This window comes from Barbus barbus (assembly GCF_936440315.1).
Source record: "Barbus barbus genome assembly, chromosome: 5".
Classification (NCBI taxonomy): domain Eukaryota; kingdom Metazoa; phylum Chordata; class Actinopteri; order Cypriniformes; family Cyprinidae; genus Barbus; species Barbus barbus.
This window is the reverse complement of record NC_136733.1, coordinates 39,002,358-39,027,423: the sequence shown is the minus strand read 5'-3', so window position 1 is coordinate 39,027,423 and position 25,066 is coordinate 39,002,358. Positions and strand designations below refer to the sequence as shown.

The 25,066-nt window shown below is 37.3% G+C and overlaps 1 protein-coding gene across 1 annotated transcript; it reads right to left on the bottom strand.

The window, feature by feature from the left end:
• Positions 1 to 57: 57 nt before the first annotated feature.
• LOC306869633 (uncharacterized protein) lies at positions 58 to 24,494 on the bottom strand. Its single transcript, XM_079416460.1, has 7 exons — positions 24,354 to 24,494; positions 10,670 to 11,523; positions 8,911 to 8,962; positions 6,854 to 6,989; positions 5,430 to 5,581; positions 2,857 to 3,096; positions 58 to 1,481 (listed from the first exon to the last, which is right to left on the bottom strand). The coding sequence occupies exons 1-7, from the start codon at positions 24,432 to 24,434 to the stop codon at positions 918 to 920; spliced, it is 2,079 nt and encodes a 692-aa protein (XP_079272586.1). The 5' UTR covers positions 24,435 to 24,494; the 3' UTR covers positions 58 to 917.
• Between the last annotated feature and the right edge of the window lie 572 nt (positions 24,495 to 25,066).

Sequence of the window (25,066 nt, the reverse complement as noted above, 5' to 3'; positions counted from 1 at the left end):
CTGTCCCTTCTATGGATATTCTGAAATGGTTGTACAAGATAATACAGCACCACACATCACTATACAGTATTTTATTTGCATTATATGTTAGTTACTGCATTTTAAATGTCTGTACGGTGATCAGTTCCCTTTATAATCCATCAAAATCAGTACAGTTGACAATATTACTGCATTCAGGAAAACACCATATAAAGAAAACCGTTATGAAATTGCAAACGTTATAAAAAGTATTGTATACACAATTTCAGGTATTGCGTCAGTGCATATTTAGCAGCATAGATGATGGCCACAAGGCACATAGTGATATAGATGTAAAATAAACTCATAGAACAAAGTTTAAACCAAGTCAAAATGAAATTTTCAGTGGTTAATTCCCTTGAGAAATAATATATGCCATTTCCATTCATATATGATTTACTAACTTTTTTTTAACAGTACAAAATGTGAATTGGACCCATCGTGAATTACAAAAAACAAAACGTGGAAGATGCCAAGCAGCTTTCTATCAGACCAGCTAATTGGTCTTCTACGGGTTGCAAAGGGATTAGAACAAGCTGCATTGTTCATAGAACAGAAACATGGAATTTCATAATGAAAATAACAATGCAGCCGGTCTACAACTCGAAACTCTCAGTAGTGAGCAGAAACATTAAACGTTTATCATATACATACATTTGCAGGTAATAAAATATACTGTTAGATGGTGGTTTTATACTTGGCAAATTAAATGTGCAGATACAAGAACACAAAGAATGATAAGTGCTTCATAAACTGATTTGAAACTTCACGGCATATTGGAACAGCAGCTCATAAGCTGAGTTTTCAGTCCTGTTGAGATCATTTATTGGCTAAATTGGTCACATGACCATCATACTCAAACTTCATGGCACTGGCAGACTTTGTTTCTGGAGTCACTTTTAACAAGAGAGAGCTGAAGGATCCTGCATCTCCAACGCATCACCACGGCCTCCCCTTGGTAAAGAGCTTGGTTGGATGCTGGGAGCTTGGCTTTTTGATAGCAGTGGCATCTTTGTGCCTTCAAACATCTGTCCGTTCATCCGCAAAGGCTTCTCGGGATGCTCTGCTGAGACTAGAGGCTGTCGGTCTTCCTCTTCTGAGATGGCAAACACTGGTACAGTGACGTGGTCATCCTCAACACTTGATATTCGACCGTTGACCTGCAGCTGGCTGGCCAGGGCACCGCTGGTGTCTGAGAGCATGTTTGGGGATGTAATTCCATTGGTTTGTGCTTTGGAGAACTTGGATGTGCCGGAGAGCAGGCCAAAGCAGGGAGCGTTTAACAGTGAGCGTCTGAGGTTGCTGGTGGAGTTGAGACAGCGCTGGCGCTGGGCGGATTGAGTCAGGGGGTAAGAGGCGTTACTCGTGAAGGAGTCGGACTTGCAGCTGGTGGCAGGACTGTGAAGAGGAGCATCAGATAGGACCTTTCCCCTTCCAGAGTCTGTAGCTGAGCTTGGGAGTCCCTGAGTGCAAAGTGTCACAGTTCAAAAAACAAAAATTTTTTCACTACTATTTCCAAAAAAAAACAGGAATGGGAATTCAAAAACAGGTCTGGTGAGTTTTTAAATATTTACAGGATGTGAATCATATACCACAGATAAATTAAACACTGTCCCATTCTTCAAAGTGAAGACTTGCAGTTTAGGTTAATGACAGTTTGCTGCTATATACACTCTAAAAAAATGCTTCAGTGATAAGACTCAGGGGCTATATAGCACCACTGCCGTACAAAGAACCTGTTAAGCCCCTTTAAAGGTTCTTTACGAGCCAAATAACCACTGTTGGTGCTGTTTAGCACCATTTTTGTTGAAGAAGTACAATGCATTACAGCACCTCTTATGGTTTTACATAGCACCATTTGACAAAGGTGCTGTATAGCACCTTTAAAGATATGGTGCTATACAACACCAAAAGTGGTTCCCCTATGATTACGAGCCAAGCACCACTTTTAGTGCTTTATAGCACCATTTTTTTTTTGTGTATTCCAATTTAAAAAATATCGAAATATACAGAATGTATTTATTTATTTTTTACAAATGAACTTTTATTCAACAAGGACGCATTTAATTGATCAAAAGTGACAAATATTTTATAAATGTCTAATTGGAATAAACATTATTCATTAAATTATGGTTTAATATACATCTCATATAGAGTGGTGGCCAAAATGATTATGCAAATGATCATGTTCTGCAAAGCTACAGTACTGCTAAACGTTTTGGGCACTGTTGTAAAATGAGGATGCTGCCAAAAATAATGTCATAAATACATTTTCATTATTTCATTATTAAATCAATGACCATGTTTAAAGCAGCTTTTGCCCTCGGTGCACTTGCGTATAGTTTTTCTGGGAGCTTTGCAGGTAGGTCTCTTATTAACATTAATGGCAAAATGAATGTTTGGATGACACAGCAAAAGATAGAAATAACAGACTTAAAACCATTTTTATACTAGTGTTCTAATCATTTTGGCCACCTGTGTATATGTGTGTGTGTGTGTGTGCACTGTATATGAAAAAGCGTGGGAAAAAAACAAAACAAACTTGTATGAAAAACACTTTTTTTGCTACCACCTGTGCTTGTGTACTTAAATGAATTAAAGAGTCCTAAGGAAAAAATGATGATGAATGTTATGATGAAGAAGACCATGGACATCATTAGAAGCACATTTATGCGTCCAAATGAAAGGTTGTAAATCTTTATTTTTTATTTTTATTTTTTACAGTTGCATAAAAAAAAGCATAAAAAGCACATGGTCTTTACATTTCTCACTAATGAACTTTTAATCATATTTTTGTGTGCTAAATGTGATAAAAATGCCTTCTGCCTCAATACTCACACTGTCCACCAGCTTGGTGAATGGGCTGGTAGAGTTCCAGCTGCACCATTTCTTATGGAGTTGAGGAAGAGGAGGAAGGAGATCCTGGAAGGTTCGGACACTCCATGCTCGTGGTCGTGCGCTGTTTGTCGATCCGGCCTGGCTGCTCTGTGTCACAGAAGGCTGCGCTTGGTCTGGAGTCGGCCAGTCGAAGGGACGGCTGGGTCCCGTGTCACTGTGTCTCAGAAAACGCTCTCGTTGCTATAAAACACAGAACTAATTTAGGAGAAGTAGATCCTGTACAACTGACAAACACTAAAAAAAATTATCTTTCTAAAGTAACTAAATGCAAAAAGGTAAAATGATCAGAATCACATTCATTTGGAAATATTATGAATTTTTGTTGTTTACTTGTATAACAATAGTTTAACTCTGTAGTGGATGTTCGACTTCACTACATAAAATATTTTTCATTTTAAAATTTTAATATATTTTACATTCGGGTCAGTAAGATTTTTTAAAAGAAATTTATCGTAATAATATTTCGGAATATTACTGATTTTACTGTATTTTTTTTATCAAATAAATGCAATTGTTAAATTATAACAAGAAAAAAAAAAAACATAGAATACACCAAAAAGGAAATCTAAAAAAAAAAAAAAAAAATGGGGGAAATTCCAAATATTTGAGAAAACAGGAATCCATTAACTTTGCACAACACAATGTATAATACCACAGTAATTAGCTTGATAATAAAATTAACTAGGCAGGAAAGCGGCTTACAAGGTTCCCCACCGGACCCATTCAGAAATTAAATAATTTGAGCTTCATAAATGGCCAAAAATTGCTCAAAGGTGCTAGAAATCACATTTTATTATAAATAAACTTGCATCAGTGTAAAACTAATAAACGTGAGAATTTGGCTTGGATTTCAAGCTTTCAGAGCAGTATGAACCTGCTGAAGTCGGGGAAGCTATATCCAGAGAGACCAGCTGCTGCTTCAGGAGTCGCTTTAGTAAGATTGAAGAGAATTTCTCCCGTTCTCTTGACCAGTTTCAGGCGCCGCGGCAGAGACCTCCAAATGTGTCAGTCAGCTGTTAATCGGACATGTGCAGCGTGTGGGTGAGTATCAGAAGGGCTTTTCTCATCAGTAGGAGTTTGACAGTCCTCATAAATGATCTCCAACAGCTCTCCATGTCTTATGCTGGATTTAATCTTGAGCTGTTCTGGCATGGTTTCATATTTTTAACCAAAACAATACCAAAATGTCCAGTTGTGGGGTGAAGGCAAAAACAAAAAAGGATGAAGAAACTGCAGTGCCAAACAGCTAGCAGGCACGCAGCCGGACACCAGAGATGCAGGTTTCTGATTCTTCACAAACCTCCTCGGATGGCACAACTTGGCAAATTTTTCATGCCACATTTCAGAGCCAAAGCAGCATGGACCACACACTTGCACAGAAGCACACAGAGCTGAGCTGGGAAATTGGCTACAGGCGGATAGCATTCATTAGTCAGAGCTATTAGCGGGCCAGCTCCCCTCCGGCTGCCAGAGTCTCAGCGTCCCAGCAGCCTCTAGTGAAGAGCTACTTCTCTGCCCCTCATCCAGAACATCACCACACACCATGAAGCTTGGCCTCCATCAGCGCACTACACTGCACCAGCCATTCAAGCTGAAAACAATTCAGCGTCATCAAGAACACTTCAAACTACAAAGAAAAAGTAAACAGAGTATCTCTTATAGTGCTAGGAGAGCAATAAAAGCACCATATTTATATAAGTAATACAAATTAAAAAGACAGCAGAGTGACCCTCAAAAGTATTTGAACACATGCATTAGACAACAAACTATCAAACCAGGTGGCATCTGAAAAAAAATAAATAAAAATATGCAGGACATTTATTCAAAACAAACTTCACTTTAAATCACTAAATCATATTTTATTTTGTGATTTCAGTGGATGTGTGAAATCAGTTTCCCTCACCGTTCCTAATGGAGAAAGTTTGATAACCCTTTTTTGTTGCACATCAGGACAAAATCATGTTGGTTACTGTATTACATTAAAAAAAAAAATTTAAATAGAGAAATGAAGATGAGAATGAAAAATAAATAAATAAAAGACACATGAAATAAGAAATGTGAACAACATAGGAACTTACAAATGTAGTAAAAAATATCAAATTAATGTTAAAAATTCTATAATCCAAATTTTTAATATCTAATGTGATATACCTTAAATTTCATGAAAGATTCTGCTTCAAAAGTGAGCTTGTTTTTTTTTCTTTCAAATAAAAGCTACTGGGTTTAATATTTTGTGGCTTAATGAGAACAAATATTACACAAGTACATGCAAAATACAGTCAAAAGTTTGTATTTACATACATTCAAAAGATTTTCTCTCGTTAATAATTTTATTTTATTTTTTAAATAACCAAACCAGTATATTAGATTCCTGAAGGATCATGTGACACTGAAGACTGGAGTTATGACTTCGGAAAATTCAGCTTTGCCAAGGGAATTAATTGCATTTTAAAATATATTAATCATTTTTAATAAAGTTTCTCATCCATTTCTGGTTGTAGCAATGTACTCACAGTATGTGGAGAGAAGGGCAGCTGGGCTGAGTTGGGTGCAGAGGCGATGACAAAAACCTCATCTGTGCCTAATTCTAATTCAGTCAGACCACTGGAGAACTGCTCTAGAGCGGTCTTCTCTGACACGTCACACGCTCCATTTACTGAAGACCCTTCAGAGCACAAAACACAGAACATATGGAATGTCATATTTATAAAAATGACTTTATTAAATACTTCAGGTTAACATGTATATACAACGCTGAATAATTTGTCTCAAGTTTTTATTAAAAAGTTAATAATTTGTCATAGTCTCAAAAAAAAAAAAAAACCCTCAGCTAAGTGTGACCTGGTGCTTATTTGAAGGTTAAATGGAAACATTTAAATTCTCTAGCTGGTACATTTGAAATAAGCTAAAAAAAAGTGGGCTATTTGAGATTTAGAGCTTAGTGTAAAGCCAATGTCCCAATGCTCCTTACTGCATTAAGGTCTTGACTTCTCATTATGATATTGTGACTTCATATATTTGTTTTTAAGAAGGCGACGATGACGAAGACGACAAAATCATTTTACTTTTCCAAAATTTCATTTGAAAAGGTTACTGCTGAACTTCAACAACATCGTATTTTCCCACCTAAGTCACATCAGTCATCAACAAACACAGGTTTAAAGGCTGGATCCACATATTTAAGATCGGGAGTAATAGTTATCTATCATTACTAGGACTAATGATACTGCAATAAAAAACTAAATTCATTACACACTAAACAGAATATAAAAGGTTTGTCTGTGATTTTTTTTCCTGATTTTATATGCATAGTTTCTACAGAAATTGCACCATCTGTGACCCTATTTAATGAGAAACCTTTTTTCAAAAATTCACACAATATTATTATATTTTACATATAAATTTGCATAAAAATATTAAAGGCTCAAAATGCACCTTCTGTTGTTTCAGTAGAGACATCTAAAACAAATGGCATTATATTGCCTCACGTCTGTTTTTAAATGAATTGTTATTTACATTGTTTACATTGAAACGTTTAATTTCTTTTAACAATTATATCATTTTAGAATGACTAATGATTTTCTGCAACCTACACCATAATGGAGCTCTGGTAGTCTTGCTATACTGTTCTTGAATTACAGTAATTTAGCCTTTGTCTGTTCCTAGAAAAGACTAATTCATCTCAATGTATAGGTTCAGAAAGGGGACAAATGAACTCCACAGCTTCACCAAAACAACCCAGTGACCCCAAACCTCCCTTCATCTGACAACATCAATGAAGAAAACAATACATCTGGGGGGAGAGAGAGAGAGGGAGAGAGAGAGAGGGAGAGAGAGAGAGAGAGAGAGAGCGAGCGAGACAGATTCATGGATTGAGGGAGCGATGTAGAAGGGAAAACAGAATGAGGCAGTGGGACGATAAAGAGACACTACGCACCTGCATGGGACAGACTGCGATTGAGGGAACGGTTGTTGTTGTCGATCACTGTTCCCGGCTGCGGCTCCAAGTGATTGGGAGAAACCATCTGCAGTTCACTCACATCCGCCGCTGAATTTAGCACTCCTTCTGGAATCTACAACACAATACCTCACATTATTTCTACATGAGCGACCAAAATAATGACTCGCCAAAGCACCAAATGACAGCACAAAATCACTGTGCATTCACATTTTCTGTGAAAGATCAAGTCTGCTTATCTATACACACACACACACACACACACAAACGCATTTAAATATAAAATATGCAAGGAGTAATTTTTCGAATTTAAACAATAATGCTTAAAATAATAATACACTTTATATTAGGTGGCCTTAAATACTATGTACTTACATCATAAAATACAATACATGGTACTGCAGTAGTTTTGTTCTTATCTCACAGATAGGAGGTATGATGTTAGTATTGGAAACCACTCCTCATCTGAAATATCTTTAAAATCTGGTGTCCCTCAGGGCTCGATCCTTGGTCCAGTGCTGTTTTGTCTTTACATGCTTCCTCTAGGATCTATTCTTAATAAGTATGGGTTCTCTTTTCATCTGTATGCCGATGACACACAAATATATATCCCTTTGAAGCGTGATAACAAGCAGGCTTTAAAGCCTATTTTAAATTGTTTGGATGAACTAAAACTTTGGCTTACAAGTAACTTCTTAAGCCTCAAAGTAAACCAGAATTTATTTTGTTTGGCACAAATGACCACTGTGTACATCGTTTTGAATCTGGACCTCTTACTCCATATAGAACTACATGCGCAAAAAGCGTCTGTGTATGGTTCGACAATAATCTTAAATTTGGTAAGCAGATAAGTGCTGTGGTTAAGTCATGTTTTTTATCATCTTCGTCTTTTGACGAAGGCGAAGCCATTTTTGTCTCTAAAGAAGTTTGAAATGGTTATGCATGCTTTTGTAACATCTCGATTGGAGTACTGCAACTCACTGTATATCGGTGCTCCTCAGTCATGCGTTTCTCCTCTACAGTTTGATTCAAAATGCTGCAGCTTCTTTATGGGAAGCGCAAATATGAGTCCATCATGCCTGTTTTGATTTCACTGAATTGGCTGCCAGTCAAATATAGAATTGATTTGAAAATTCTACTGTTTGTCTATAAATCTCTTCATAATCTGGCTCCACAGTACTGACCTGTTACAACCATACACTCAGTCAAGAGTTCTCAGATCTGATTATTTTGGTTTATTGCAAGTTCTTAGGGCACGTCTCAAAAATAGAGGTGATTGTGCTTTTTCTGTTGTTGGTCCTAAATTGCGGAATAGTCTCCCAATTCATATTAGAAGTGCCTCAACAATATCTGTCTTTAAGTCTACTCTAAAAACCTCTCTCTTTTCCTTGGCATTTAATATTATTTGACTTTTAGTGGTCTTTTTATTTTAGCGAATCACATTCATTTTACAGTTTGTGTTTTATATATATTTTTTTGTTTTATTGTTTATAAACTTGTCGACTTGTTTTTGTTTTGCATATTCTTTGGTCGACTTTGGTTGTTTTAAATGTGCTATATAAATAAACATTGTATTGTATAAAAATAAGTACAATGAACTTATTGTGGTCATATTGTATTTCAAAACACTTTTGCTGCTATTGAGGTGGGATACTGTAAGGTTAGGGACAGGTTTGGTCTAATTATAAATGTAATTACAGAAATTAATTACAGATGTAATTACATATAGGTATTTTTAAATATATAAGTACAATGTAAAAACATGCATGTACACAATAAGTGCATTGTATCAAATTATTAATTTAAATGTAAGTATATAGTAGTAGCCACCTAATATAAAGTGGGACCCAAAATACATTTTAATTATTGCAGTTTCATGCCCCATATGCATCATTTATGGATGGTACATTTAATCAATTCACTCGACATTGCCAAGTGTGGCGAAACATTTTGGACCCTGGATGCAGTACAAACTCCTCCTCATCTTTCATAAAGGTGGGGTCCATCTGAAAAAAGAACATATGATGACTGTTTACCTCTGAGCTGATGGAAGAGGAAGCATTGGCTCCTTTTGCGCATAGTTTCGGCCTGGGAAAACAACAAGTAACATCATCTTGTTGGCTTTTAATTACTGTTATTGGTTATTAGGTGATCCATTAAATAACGGTTTACTTCTCTCAGCTCAATATCTGCTATAAAATCTGCTAGGACACACACACTCAAATAACCAAATTCATTTCTGATTTGCTCAGAGTACACCAGTATAATTTTGTAGGAGCGTGTTGAACTGTATATTTTATCTGATTCATGCTATAAACTGTAATTGCATGACTTCTAGGAAGGTCATGTCATCAGTAAAGAAAACATAATTTCACTTGCTGATGAAATTAGTAACAGGGAAAGAAAAAAAACAACTGAAACGGCCCGGTTCCCTCTGCAAACAGAACCAATGAAAGGCATTGGGGAAAATAATTACTTCCGCTCAGTAATTCTAGGCTTCATAAATCAATTCTGTGAGTGTCAAAAGTGACACAGTTTATTCCCACTGGGACCAACTAAGAATGAATCTTACATGATGGATTCTTTGAAACGTCATGCTTGTGTTTTAACAAACAATTGAAACATCTTTGTGGACAATGGCCTCTCGTTTTCTCTATTCTACCCTTTCTCTCGGCTTCTTATATTTCTTCCGCTTTCTCTTCTCTGTATTGTGTGACTGCACCTCGCTTTTGTACATTTAGTTTAATGCAAGGTGCGGCAGCATCAACATGCTCAGGTATGAATAGTGTTTTAACATCAAAGTGTTTCCCAAAAAGGAGAAGAAAGACTTGATTTAAGCTGCCAACAATGGTGAAAAATACCTCCAGCTGAGTCAACACCAGCTCGTCTGACTTACGTTGTCACGGACATGGTACTGTGTATGCTACTAACTCTAAAGTGAATAACTGTGATACTGATAGCAGGTTATGGACTGTGAGCGAGGGTATGAAATGCTGACTACATGTCAGGATGACATTTATATTACAAATGTCACATTAATATATATAATTTCACAATGCACAGTAAAAATAAATTATACACCACTATTGAAAAGTTTGGGGTCAGTGAGATTTATTTTTTTTATGTTTTTGAAGAAAAAGTTGCATTTAAAAAGAAAGAAAAAGCTGAAGAAAAAGCTGCATTTATTTAATCAAAAATACAAGCAAGGCTACATTTGATCTAAAATACAGTAAAAACAGTAATAATAATTACAATTTAAAACAACTGCTTCGTATTTTACAATAGACTGTATATTGTAAGATGTAGTTTATTCCTCTGATGGCAAAGCTGAATTTTCAGCATCATTACCTCAGTCCGTAGTGTCACATGCTCCTTCAGAAATCATGCTGATTTGGAGCTCAAGAAACAATCTGACATTATAAATGTTGAAAAGAGTTGCTTAATATTTTTGTGGAAACTTCTACGTTTTATCAGAATTCTTTGAAAATTGGAAAGTTCAACAGAACAGCATTTATTTGGAATAAAAATCTTTTGTAACATAAAATGTCTTAAATGTCACTTTTGATCAACTTAATGCAAACCTACTGAAGTAACAATATCTTAAAGTCTTACTGACCCCAAACTTTTCAACAGCAGTGTACAGTATATATATATATATATATATATATATATATATAAAATGCAGACATTAGATATTCACATCCATCACTGGTTCACCTAGCAACTCTTAAGTCAGATATGTTTGCATGGTCAACTACAAATAAATCTCTCCAACTGTAGAAGAAACGTCCTTACCTGAAAATCACACAGAGGATGCCAGCAAGGGCCACAGCAAATACAACTGTTCCACTTACAGCACCGAGCAGTGCACCAGTTCTGCTGTCTGAGGTCAAAAGCGATCTCTGGTGTTCGCTTGTGGCTGCCAGAGTTTGATTCTGATAATGGAAAAGGAGAGCAAAACCACGGCCCAGGTGGGTAATGGTAATCAACTCCATAATGACCTCCACCATGTCATCATCAGATCCAAACACTAACTGACTGCTAGAAGGCCGTCTAGAGCCGCAGAATCTGGAGGAGAAGGTGATGAGATCTGATATGTAGAGAACATCATGGGGACAGGCATCAATCAAAGGTGGCTGGGTCTCAGGGCTCACAGCGTCACCCGTTTCTGTGGCCGTACGTGGGCTTGAAGAGATAAAGTCAATGGCTGCTCTTGATGCCTGAGAGGAAACTGAATTTCTGTTTTCAACTGGAAGAGATCCTTGTGGAGCCGAGGGGGAATCGGAAAGCATTTTGGCAGAATTGGAAACTTTGGTCATCTCCATTTTGGTGGACTGTTCTTGGACCACCACTTGCTTGACGTCCTCTCGGTGTGTGGACTGGGGTTCTTTAGGACTTCCGAGGCTCTTCGATACCAGCGTGCCACCATCGTTCGGTAACTCGTCCACATCGGCAGCCGATGTGGTGGGACTGTCGTGGCTCTCAAAGACATCAAAATCAAACATCTCCATGATTAGGTGGTGACCAACAGGTACAAAGAACTGCCACACACAATGAGTTCCAGATGAATAGTTATATGGGAAGCCAGGGGACAGAATGAGGCCCTGCAAATCCACAACATCCACCTTGGCTCCACAATCAAAGTAAACCTAAAGAACACAAGAAAAAAGCATCAGATGCATTTCCACTGTGACCGTCTGGAACTAAATTGTGATTAAAACAGGACCATGAGACCTAGTTCATGGTTTTGCTGACATGTAAAATTTCCCATGACAGAATATTTGACTCATATCCAAACTTAAAAGATCCCATCAAATTAAAATCATACATACTTCACATTTAGAGATGATTTGATTTGTTATCAAACTTCCTGTTTCAAAAGGAAATAAGATCTTGTGAACACTGAGGTGCCTCGGAAGACTTTCAAGGGGGCCTTGAGATGACTTAAAATTATACAAATAAGACAAAACAAGATTTCAAATTAGCTGAATAGCTAAATCTAACTAAAAATCTACAATTTTAGATGCACCCCCTCAACAACGCTTTGTCTACTTTGTATACTTCAGTATATCTTTAGTTGGACCTTAGCACTACTTCCGCACAATTAAAGTGCATTAAGCGCAAAATTAGTTGTTCCAATTTAGCTGACTTCAAATATACCAGTTTACTATACTAGAAGTACAATTGCAGGGTATTTTTATTAAGTACATAAATATGTAAATGTATTTTTTATTATACTTACTTAGCATGAAATAAATGTAGTAATGCAGTTAATATATTTATTTTTCATTAGGGAGGCCTTTAGATATTATTGCGGAAAACGGGGGGCCTTGTCCTCAAGCTGTACAACGCAATGAAAGAATATAACAATCATCATATAATACAAATTAAAAATTCTATGCACATTAAATAGTAAAATCAGCTTCCGGGACACTTTCATCTGGAGGTCAAAGAGTTGCCTGACGCATGTGTGAAAGGTAGGTTGACTTCATTGCAGTACATTTAAAGGGGTCATCATCGCTGGATGCCCATTTTCCACAAGTCGATATGATTCTTTAGGGTCGTAATGAAAAGTCTATAACATATTTTAGTTCAAATTTCTCAATGGTTGTGTAAAAAACACCTTTTTAAACCTGTCAAAATCAGCTCTGTTTTTAGCAAGCCATTCTAGTCCGTGTTGCTTTAAATGCTAATGAGCTCTGCTGACCCCGCCCCTCTCTTCTATGGGGTGACGAGCAGTAATGTTTACTTTAGCCGTGAAACTGGCTAATTAGCACGGTATTAGGAAAGGCGATTTGCAAAGATTCATAAAAAAACCCTTAGTTACTTCTTCTGTAGATGAAGCTGGATCACGAATGATTCGCGTGAACATAGATGTATTTAGGCAGATCAGCGCATTCACTTCAAAGTGAAAGTAACGTTACTCCTCTGCTTCTTCAGCGGCTCAGATGTTGAAAGTTAATGACAACTGCTACGTTCATTATTACATCCAACAACAAAACACCTCAATTGCTTAATCGGAGATGTTCTTGTCTTCCCCTGCATCGGAGTCGACGCAATGGCGGACAGCTCGCTCAGTTCACTCAGCTCTCTCAGGGCGGGTCTAAGGTAAGACGGTCTTGTCAATCAACTATTGTGGGAGCGGCCTGCGCAAAACTACGCAATTCTGACAGGAATCTCAGAGCAGCCTGATTTGAGAAAGGGGATTTTAAAATAGGGATTTAAAAAAAAAACACTGGGTTGATTTTTATCATTATCACGCACACTTCCAACACACATTTATGTTCAAACAACTTGTAAAATGAATTTTGCATCCGATGACCCTTTTAAAAATTGCATGGTAGCAAAGGAAAGACAAAGATTACCAACGATGAACATTTATGCACCACTGGAATGTAGATTAAGATAAACAAGCTCAAAGAAAATTACAAGTCATGTAATAGCAGTGGAGACCGTTCAAGATAATTCTTCCCAGAACCCACGCTCCGGGGGTTAGTGCTACGCTCCTAAAACATCTTAATAGGCTGTGGTAGTTCTAGCATCGAAAGTTCAAGAGGATGGCACGAGTTCAACAAACCAACGGGAAAATCTTTGGCGCTGCTCCGCTTCAATCGATGCAACATTAAACATAGGTACACAATTTTGGCAGTCGTAGCTGGTCTGATGGTAAGTAGCTAGATGCTAGAAACCTACGTAAAGCATTGCCCTAATTTAATCGTTTCAGAGCAATAACAAAAGACAGCTGTGAAAGAAACCCACTGAGCAACAAAACTAAATGTTCTGTTCAGAAAATTAGCTTCGGTCTGCCTCTCCCAAACTGAACTATTCAACCCTTTCTCCTTCAACGGGTATCAAAGCTGGATATGCTGGCTGCTTTGCTAACCCCAGGGAGGTACTGCTTCAGACATGCTGTTCGTAATATCTCACAGGTGTGCAGGATGAGGGGACCTCGGTATAATTGGAGGCAGATGGAAATCGGGGCTAGACCACTCCAAACCAGACCTTGGCAGGGGCCTGTTTGTTTATTGGGCTTCCTGTTGGCACTGGTTCTGGACTGTGGGAGGGAATAAAAGAACACCGCCAGACAGGTAACAAGCCTAGCCCCAAGTGACGGCATTATGCGGGACAAAAAGTGAAATTAAAGTCAAGATGAAACTGAGTCTGTTTACTTTCTAAAGACACATTCCAAGTCTTATTGTCACGATTTAGTCAACAAGAAATGCTTGATAATCTTTCATCAAAATGGTAAAACACGCACTGCCTCTGAAATGACTTTCAATGACATCCTTTTCAACTGACATCGCCAGGGAAGGAAAATAAATAATGTTAGCCAACAATATGACCCAATTAGGTACAGCTGTAGATTTTAAAATATTGCCTTTATCAAAACAACTAGATAGTGCATACCTGCCCGAGTGCCATAAATATTCTTTTTCCAAAGTTTGTGTCCCTGTAACTTATGAAATATTCAAGTTATTGCAATATGATTTTATAATTCTGGTTCTTAATAAACTTTTTATTTGGTGTGTTCATTTTAAGGCCCTATATGGTGCAATCCCATAGATATGGGGAGCTCAATGCAGCTCCATGTCCAAATTGTTGAATTCTACCCATTTTACCACTGGTCAAAAACCAAATGCGTATTTAAAGAATAATGTTCATTCATGACGTATATATTATTATAACATTTTGCCTTTCATCGTTATTTATGTTTGTCTTTCTTCAGAAAAATATAAACAAAATCAAAAAAGATGCCACATAATCAGTCAGCTATGTATTTGTGCCCCAACCCACTTCAAAAAACCATTCTTGTTGGAGGACAAAGCGAGATCAGTGCTAAAGTCATCTTGAAATGGACAAGGCCACTGTAAATAATATCAGCTTTACAAGGTCAAAGCATGTTTCATCTTCATACTGCCTTATTTCTTCTGCGTACACTCCTACCCTTGATTCTCACCCCATGTTTCTCTCCATTCAGGCCGTTTATCAAACTCAGCTAACAGAGATCTGTTGGTCGAAGCCCCATGCGATCCAGAGTTTACCTCAGGTTCATGTGCTACTACACTAATAATTGCATGCCTGACATTTGATCCGGTCAAATGCCACTCGGAGATGTAAAATAAGCCGATTTCAGGTTAGCACACCAGGAAAGTTGAGCAATGCACATGAATATTAGAGACAGAGAGCAAGCTAAACTGGAACAAGAGGTGAAAAAGGTTCAAAACAAGCATGTAGGATTATTCCAAGCAGAAATAGGGGAAATGCAGTTGGTTAAGGTCCATGTTTCAATGAAATGTGCTAAAGAGGTTCCGGATTCAACCAAACCACCCATCTGCCCTCAGAAAACCATGTGGTGCCACGAGTCCAACATGATCAAGTATACTTCCAAAATACAACAAAAAAGAAAACTTTGGCAGAGATTTGCGAGATTTTTGTAAGTACCGCCCTCTCTCTCCGAACAAATGGAATTGGGTCATTACCGTGGCTCCGTCATAATACTGGACTATCTGCTGGTTAGGGCAGTGTACCATGCATGGTAGACTTCACATGAATGGTGTCCAAAGTACCACAGTGTGGAATAGGAAATGGGACATTCTTATTGTCCCGCACTGGCATGGCGTAATTAGTAAAGTTGTCTTTTCTCCCACAGGGGCACTGGAAGGCTTCGCTGTTTGGTTAGATAGCATTTTAATGAAAGTAGGGTAATAAGTAGGAGGCATTTATATAAGGTCCCGCTGGTTATCGCGCCACAGTTGTGCTACATCAAAAGAGAGCTGGCGACCCCCTTCCTCCTCTGACAATCGCTCACACAATACACACTTAAATGACAGATCATTCAAAGTCATTCACTAGTCAGTGAGTATCATTTAAAAAAATCCATGACTTTTAAAGTCAACATCAAACATCACAACAGACCAATTTACTTTCTTAATACACCGCTTTTGGTCTTATTTATATCTTTTAGAGAGAGAAAATAAAATAAAAAGACACCATCACTTAATCTTTGTATTATATCAATTTGACCCGCAAACGAACAAACTTGTTGGAAATACTGGAACCTAGGATATGTTTTTTGTGGATTTCTCATTTAGGGTCATGAACATGCTTGCAAAGTTTTAAAATGCATGTGTGTGCATTCAAATTGTTCAATCTGACCCATAAAAAAAATAAAAAAAATAAATGTATTTTGTTAACTCAGCAATTACCCAATTACCATCAATGTACACTGCATTGAAAGCGAAAGGTTTTAGCAGTTCAAGTATGGTAACTTTGCTGGGAATCAAATTTATAATCTTGGCATTGCTAGACTGCAATGCTCTACTGCTTGAGCTTCACGAATGCACACACACAAAAACATAAAAAAAAAAAAAAGTTTATAATATTAATATTTTTTTGAATTTTGTTTTTTTTTTTAAATAGTTTCCAGATTTTAAAGACATATGGTCTCGTGTTTGTTGTAATGTATGAGAAGTATTAATGTTAAAGGCATACTGTTTTTACCGATTTATTTTTTTCAAAGTGTGATGTTTTTCATTGATAGTGAATTCTACTGAATCCAGTTACCATCCACATACCCAAAATGTGAAGATAACAACGACTAGGAGGGAAGTAGCCCTCCACAACCAAATGAAATCACGTTCAAGTCTGAAACACCAGCTTTTTATTTTTCTGTCAATTCCCAAAAGATAAAAAGTATCCCTCAACATTTTTATTTTCTGATTATAACCTGTTTCACTAAAAAATACATCACATTTGGAAATAACAAAAATGAAAGAAAAAATGAAGAAGAAAAGTTAAACTCAAACTCAAGAAAAAGTGTAATGTCATCCTTTCACTTGCCACTGACCTTACTTTACTATTATTTTACCAATCAATTGTAATTTTAAATAGCACAGCATGACTCGGTTAAGAGAATATGAAACACAAAGGTAACAATGGAAAGAGAATATGGCAAGGGACCAGTCCACAAGAAATGAGGGCACCATAAACCCTGTGGGCAGACTACAGAAACACTATAAAGAGGCAGGCAGGTATAAAATGATACTACGTGTTATGAGCAGATCTTCACATGCAGCCAACACACACACACACATCCGGAAAATGACAATACATAACAGCCATGGGGCTTTCCCTTATATTATACATCCAGACACAGGTGTCAATCTAATGTTACTGATCACAGTTTGAGTTTACTAATAAATAGCCTATATAACAGTGCAAAGCAATATAAGCACAATGTATGCATGCAACTTTGTGCAAACATTTTGCGGTATATTATGCGATATATAGCTATATATTTCATTTATTAGTATCCTTTTATTTTTATTTTTCTGTTTCTGTTGATGCAACAGCAACTCTTGAACTGAAAAACAAGCCTCCTGCCCTTTTAACATCAACAAACTGTAGCTGACTCACTGAAAGAGTGAGAATAAAACAGTGCCAGATGAACTCACAGCTGTTGTAGGGAACAGCAGATTTAGTAAGGACTGCAATGTGAAAAACACCACTGAAACTTCCTCTTGTATTTGATAGGTTACACACATCTGTTCACAAACTTGTCATTTTTACATTAATTAATTCTCTGCTTGTCTCACCAACATTATCTGTACATAAAGGCTTTGAACAGAAAAATGTGACTCATTATGAAATATGAGAAGTTAAATTAGCTGTTAAACTGACAGTTCATATACAGTTCTTTTCCGGGTACTGTTCTGTATGTAGCTTTCAGAGATAACATGAGCTGACAATATGACTACTGAAATTGTGCTGGCAGAGAGCTTAAGCCCCTTTTGCCACACACACACTCAAATGCACAAACACCCCCGGGAGTCCCCCATAAACATGCTATGGGCCCCTGTAAGGGGGCTGGAAGAGGAGCACGGCTATTTATTGGTTGTGAAAAGTGAGACTGTTCCAGGCACTATCGAGCCCAGAGAGCCCGTGATGATGTGTTACAACCGGTTACATCAGTCATAGCTTGCCACTGGACACTGAGGCCAGCAGGACTGGAATATGACAATATTTCACAATAATATTTTGATGAAAAAAGCAGTGGTAGCTGCTGCACCTCACACAGAAACAGAGAAATGTATTAATTAATAATGTAAATGAAACCAAAGAATGAATTTTTAAAATGAAAAAGCATTAAGTATTTTGAAAAGGTTTTACATGTTTAAAAATAATATTGGATGGTTTTTAATTTGAAAATGTTAGTTGATGTAATTTATTTATTTTTTCTGGAAGGTTCAGACTTATAAAGCGTAAACCCTGTTTTAATCACTTGGTTTTTTTTAATGCAGTTCACTTAAATGGTTTTGGTATTTAATAGTTTAGTTTTCCAGATTTTCCAGAGCAACCCTGAAAATATTTATAATACTTGTTCACAACTAGACCATAGCTGTCACTGGAGTACTTCTACTATATTTCTTGTGGTTACTCAACAAATCATTAAAAACGGTAACTCTGAAATTCCCCAATTTAACACAGGAATGCTGGCCAGGAAATGCACATTAGTGGTTTGCTCCCATTAAACCTGTTACTAGTGGCTTTCTCCATTCTGGGTGAAAATGTCAGAATTGAGTGGGTGTGATACAGCATTATTGGTGGGGTGAGGTTGAATAACTGAGAGAAATCACTCACAGAGCTGCAAGTGCTTTACATAGATATGTGAACACAAATAGATGCATGCACGCAGGAATTTTCTGACCTATGCAGTGCTAACCACATTAACTCAAGAATGAGAGTAATTCATTGTCCAAAATATTGATGACTACTAGAGAAAGGCCTGCATGAAAACTCTTTGTCATTGCTGAGAACAAACCCATGAAAAGTATCTAAACCTATCTTACATTATATCATATAAGAAAGCTTTTTTTCTTCATCTGATTGTGAGGGCCATGCAGCAAATTCCAAACTTGGTTTGCACAGTTCAGAAAATCAACTTAATTCAAGAGGACAAAGGGAGCATTTAGAGGGGCCAGATAACTGCAGAGCCGCACACACTCAGTAACTGAAGCTATGCACATCAACAATGCAACAAAGCCTTTGTTAGTGGCTCAGGATTCTCAGAATTCAGAATTATGGAGGAAGAAAATTTTGACTGAATCTGACAGGTCGTCACCTCAGATATAGCCCTTGACCTTATGTGACACAGTCAAAATGATGCTGACCTTTCCCACAAAAATAAATAAATAAATAAATAAGACCAGTCTGAAACTAGTGACAGAATATACTACATAATTCAGAGATTTCTGATCAATTATAATTCTGTCATCATTTGTCAACCCTAATGTTGAAACATGTGACTTCACTTTTCTTCTATGGAACATAAAGATATTTTGGAGTATGCTGACTTGTTGGCATTGAGTTTCATTGCATGTAGAAGAAAAAAAAAACACTGAGGAAAAAACATTTTGTGTGCCACAGAAGAAATAACTGCATAAAGTTTGTGTTTTTTTACATGAGGGGAAATTACTCTACGCACCATCAAAATTTAAGATCAAAATTGTCTCTCTCTGTATATCCTTGTATGGAATATCACAAGAATCAATAACTCATATTCATGCCTGGGAAGGGAATAAGTATTGGTATACGGAAATGACCACAGAGCAATGTGTTTAATTGCACGAGTGGAGCATGTTTTCCACAGGAATCTGGTAATCACCTCGAAAACACACTAAGCTTTTCCCTAACAACATATTTCCCAAACTCTCCTTTTCCTAGCACGTGAGAAGCTACATAAATAATGTACAGCTTCTGTGATGAGAACTGATAGAATATGAAAAGAGGGTAAAGTGAAGGGAATATCAAAGGTCCTGATCTATGACTGTACATATAGACAGGTCTGAGGAACAAACACTGCTATAACACTGAATATCTTTCTGTTTCATAAACTCAAAAAAAAAAAAACTCCCCCCCTGAAACAAAATAGGTATATTATGACAATGAGATGATGTAACAATATATAATGCAACTATGTATTATGTATGATAGAGAGACAGGTTTCCAAAATCAAATTTTTCCCAGTAATATAGCAGACATGTTTAGAAAAATCCTATTTTCTATTTCTAAACATTTTGATAATGACTAAAATTTTCACATGGTGTAAGCAACCAGCAAAAAGTACTAAAATAATTTCCTTGTACCCTGAACACACATGAACAAATATGAACTCTTGAGCTATGAATATCAAGGTTTTCTTAGGATTACCCCATTTGACATGAAAAAAAAAAAAAAAAACAAGTTTAAAACATGGGATATTAAATAACTAACTAAATAAATAAATCATAAGGGTCTAAAGGGGTCTATCATCTGATTTATTTCTTGTCACATGACAAAAAATGGCTTCTTATATGTTGAGCACATAACACGGAGTCAAATATGAATAATATTTTGAAGTAAAACTGATTCACTTAGTAGTACTAAGAGTGATCTGATCTGATGTAAACAGATACTTATGCCAAGATTTCCCACAATAATTTCTCTCTTCAGGTAGGCTACACCACAGACATCAAGCTCTAGAAATAAATAAATTAAATTAATATATATTTTTGAAGAATTGAATACACCGTAATAGAAGATGTTTAATTAAAACCTTAAAAACAGCTCATACCTGATCTACACATAAAAAAGATATTTGTTAATTCAATTAATTTATTTTAGAATTTTGTCCTATCCTTTATGTTAATTAGAATTCTCATTTATATAGTTATTTATACAGAAACACTTTTATTTATACAGAACCGCTGGCCCGTGCTGAACTGACCCCTCTCAGCCGAACCCAGACCACACAACAAGCTGCTCCACATTTCATCACAACTCCTTCCCCAAACCTCCGAATTAACTTCCCTTCAGACCAAGAGACGACCTCGGTCAAGCCAGCCGCACCTGGATCTCGTTGCACGTCTGTTTGTGGTATTATGGTATGGAGACACGAAGCGGCCAAAAAGCTGACGAAGACCTATATTTCAGCGGTTATGAATTAAATGTGTCCCATAACACAAAAGATAAAAGATACAGTTATATTATGTTTGAATATATTATACTGTGTAGTTCAGGCATTATTCTAATTCCTTCAGAGGTAATATAGAAATGTCAATTCATTCTTCTTCAGAACGACCATGACTCTGTCGGTGTCAACCTTTATTGGGATTTACTTTGAAGTTTTGGAGAAAATTAAAAACAAAGTCTGTCACAATACATTATGTCTGGTGTGCGTTTCCTGATAACATTGCCTCTTTGTGCACTACGAAGACTCTAAAGGTATATCTTAACTAAAGGTTTACCATTTCTAGGCGTGTTCCCCGAACTATACCTTCGGAGGTTGCTTACAGGTATACCTTCTTACCTGCGACGTTACCACGTGCTGTCCATGAGGGTGGTGCTGAATTGGTTGATGTCGATGGATCGAGAATGGATTATTCACTATGCAGGGGCTGCTTCAGTGTGTAATGTGAGAAAGTGATGTTCTTTATAAAAAATTGTTGATTTTAAATAAAGACACAGAAATCTTTCCTGTTAGAATGCAACAAACTTGCATGAAACTTTTACTATCACTTTGCAACATGCATCATGTCAGGGAACAAAACCAAGAAAGATATATGCCCAGAGCACCTCCCAGTGGTCACCACATAAAACACAATGAAAAAACCCTACATAACTCACTACTTAATAATTTAACAGCTTTTAACAAATGAAAAAATAAGCCTGCACAAGTCCAACAGAAAAACATTCTGATAAGATTCCTTTCCAACAAGAAGCACTTCAGAAATAGTTGAAATGGCATTTATCAGGAATCATGCAAACTTATAAAAATAATCCAAATTGCAAACTAAATGCAACCCTAGATCTTTTATATAATTTTTATATTTTAAACCCGCAACCTCATGCACAAACTAAACATGCATATCACTAACTGGCAGTATGCCTTCAACAGCTATATGGCAGAGAAAGAAGAGAAAGAGGAGAGCCGCCAGCAGCTGAATTTCGGGGCTGAAGGGGGAGTTTGGCCAAACTATGGCAGCGATACAGGGAATGGTTGAGCTAAATCAAAGACAGCGCCGTCCGCGGTGCCATTAAGTGCACTAAAACTTTAGTCTCCTAGCTACCATGTAAGAAGCTGCAATTCTCTAAACAAATTCACCTGCCACAGCAGCAAATTCAGCAGCTTATACAGGTGCATCTCAAAAAAATTGAATATCAAAAAGGTCAATATTTTTTGTCACTCATTTCAGAAAGTGAAACCCATATATTATATAGATTTATTACACATAGAGTGAAATATTTCAAATCTTTATTTCTTGAAATTTTGATGATTATGGCTTACAGATAATGAAAACCCAAAATTTAGTCTCTCAGAAAATTAGAATATTACAAAAGATCAATAAAAAAAGGATATTTTAAACAGAAATGTCAGGCTTTTAAAAAGTATATTCATTTACTGTATATGTACTCAATACTTGGTAGGGGATCCTTTTGCTTTAATTACTGCATCAATGCGGCGTGGCATGGAGGCAATCAGCCTGTGGCACTGCTCAGGTGTAATGGAAGCCCAGGTTGCTTTGATAACGGCCTTCAGGTCATCTGCATTGTTGGGTCTGGTGTCTCTCATCTTCCTCTTGACAATACCCCATACATTCTCTATGGGGTTCAGGTCAGGCGAGTTTGCTGGCCATTCAAGCACAGTAACACTATGGTCATTGAACCAGCTTTTGGTACCTTTGGCAGTGTGGGCAAGTGCCAAGTCCTGCTGGAAAATGAAATCAGCATCTCCATAAAGCTTGTCAGCAGAAGGAAGCATGAAGTGCTCTAAAATTTCCTGGTAGATGGCTGCGTTGACTGTAGACTTCAGAAAACACAGTGGACCAACACCAGCAGATGGCATGGGAGCCCAAATCATCACTGACTGTGGAAACTTCACACTGGACTTCAAGCAACATGGATTCTGTGCCTCTCCACTCTTCCTCCAGACTCTGGGACCTTGATTTCCAAATGAAATGCAAAATTTACTTTCATCTGAAAAGAGGACTTTGGACCACTGAGCAACAGTCCAGTTCTTTTTCTCCACAGCCCAGGTAAGACGCTTCTGACGTTGTCTCTGGTTCAGAAGTGGCTTGGTAGCCCTTTTCCTGAAGACGTCTGAGCGTGGAGACTCTTGATGCACTGACTCCAGCTTCAGTCCACTCCTTGTTAAGCTCTCTCAAGTGTTTGAATCAGCTTTGCTTGACAGTATTCTCAAGCTTGCGGTCATCCCTGTTACTTGTGCACCTTTTCCTACCCAAATTATTCCTTCCAGTCAACTTTGCATTTAATATGCTTTGATACAGCACTCTGTAAACAGCCACATCTTTCAGTAATGACCCTCTGTGACTTACCCTCTTTGTGGAGGGCATCAATGTTCGTCTTCTATGGCGTTATTTTACTGCCAAATGTCGAGAGCATATTTTTGTATCGCGAAAGTAGATTAATTCTAACAGGAAAGAGTTCTGTGTCTTTATTTAAAATCAACAATTTTTTATAAAGAACATCACTTTCTCACATTACGCACTGAAGCAGCCCCTGCATAGTGAATAATCCATTCTCGATCCATCGATATCAACCAATTCAGCACCACCCTCATGGACAGCATGTGGTAAAGTCGCAGGTAAGAAGGTATACCTGTAAGCAACCTCCGAAGGTATAGTTCGGGGAACACGCCTAGAAATGGTATACCTTTAGTTAAGATATACCTTTAGAGTCTTCGTAGTGCACAAAGAGGCAATGTTATCAGGAAACGCACACCAGACATAATGTATTGTGACAGACTTTATTTTTTAATTTTCTCCAAAACTTCAAAGTAAATCCCAATAAAGGTTGACACAGACAGAGTCATGGTCGTTCTGAAGAAGAATGAATTGAAATTTCTATATTACCTCTGAAGGAATTAGAATAATGCCTGTCTAAATATCAAGGAGTGCTATAATGCATTGTGACAGATTTTGCCATTCATTTTCTCTACAATTCTACAGTACAATGCAGAGAAAGTTGACACAGACAGAGTCTTGGTCGTTCTGAAAAATAATTTATTGACATTTTCGTATTAACTATATTAAGGAATTTGAATAATGCATGTAGAAAATAATCAGTGCTATAATGTATTTTAGCAGACTTTATTTTTTATGGAAAACTACACAGTATAATATATTCGAACATAATATCTTTTATCTTTTGTGACATTTAATTCATAACCGCTGAAATATAGGTCTTCGTCAGCTTTTTGGCCGCTTCGTGTCTCCATACCATAATACCACAAACAGACGTGCAACGAGATCCAGGTGCGGCTGACCGCGGTCAAGAGACGTGACATTTGAAAGGTGCTTCAACTACTACATGCTCCACATAGTCTACTATATACTGCATACTTTACTCCCTGCTGTAAACATTTTGACAAACCGTAGACAAACAAAAGAGAAAGTGGGCTACTGCCACACACTGTACTCACTTTTTGGGTGAAGCATCCAGTCACCCACAGAAGGCAGACTGTCAGGAACACCCCCGTGCTGCTCAGTCCGCGAAGCCCCATTTTAGTCACTTGAGCTCGGCTGCAGACGCACGCAGGACTCCTCTCCCTCTCTCCATTCACCTGAGGGAGCGCGGGGGCGCGCACGCAGCGGCAGCGGAGGTCTGGCGGTGCGCGTGCACACACGTGTGTGTGTGTGTGTGTGTGAGTGAGAGAGAGAATGGGAACACTTAATACCATTGTACAATGCTTTAGGGAGTGGAATTACCTTTAATCTACGTCCTAAAATGGAAGAGATTTTGCTTTCATTTAGGCTACTTTATATATGTGTGGCCAACTCTGACAGACTGATGTTTTCCCCTTACTTCTCTCTCTAATAGGCTTATTACACTTTATTTATAGAAATGTATATCTATTAACAATCTTAATCTTAAAACGATGAGAAATGACAAAGATGAGACTAAAATTAAGGTTAAAATAAGTTTAAAGCAAGTAATTAAATCTATCTATCATTTTTCAGAACAGAAGAAAAACAATGAAGACAACACAAATGAATGTTCAAGTTATATTTATTCAGTTTTTCCCCTTGATGAACAAAAATAATAGATGTACCTTGATATGAAACTATAATGTCTTCATTTCATCTGAACGAAATACTTGATCACAGAAAAGAGTCCCATAGTTGTGTTGTGTTT

Excerpts from the sequence above, each read along its gene's own strand:
- LOC306869633 (XM_079416460.1), bottom strand. The coding sequence starts at position 24,434 with ATGGGGCTTCGCGGACTGAGCAGCACGGGGGTGTTCCTGACAGTCTGC. Across the intron at positions 8,963-10,669 it reads ATCCTCTGTGTGATTTTCAG|GCCGAAACTATGCGCAAAAG; the intron begins GTAAGGACGTTT and ends TTGTTTTCCCAG. Across the intron at positions 5,582-6,853 it reads TCGCAGTCTGTCCCATGCAG|GGTCTTCAGTAAATGGAGCG; the intron begins GTGCGTAGTGTC and ends TGTGCTCTGAAG.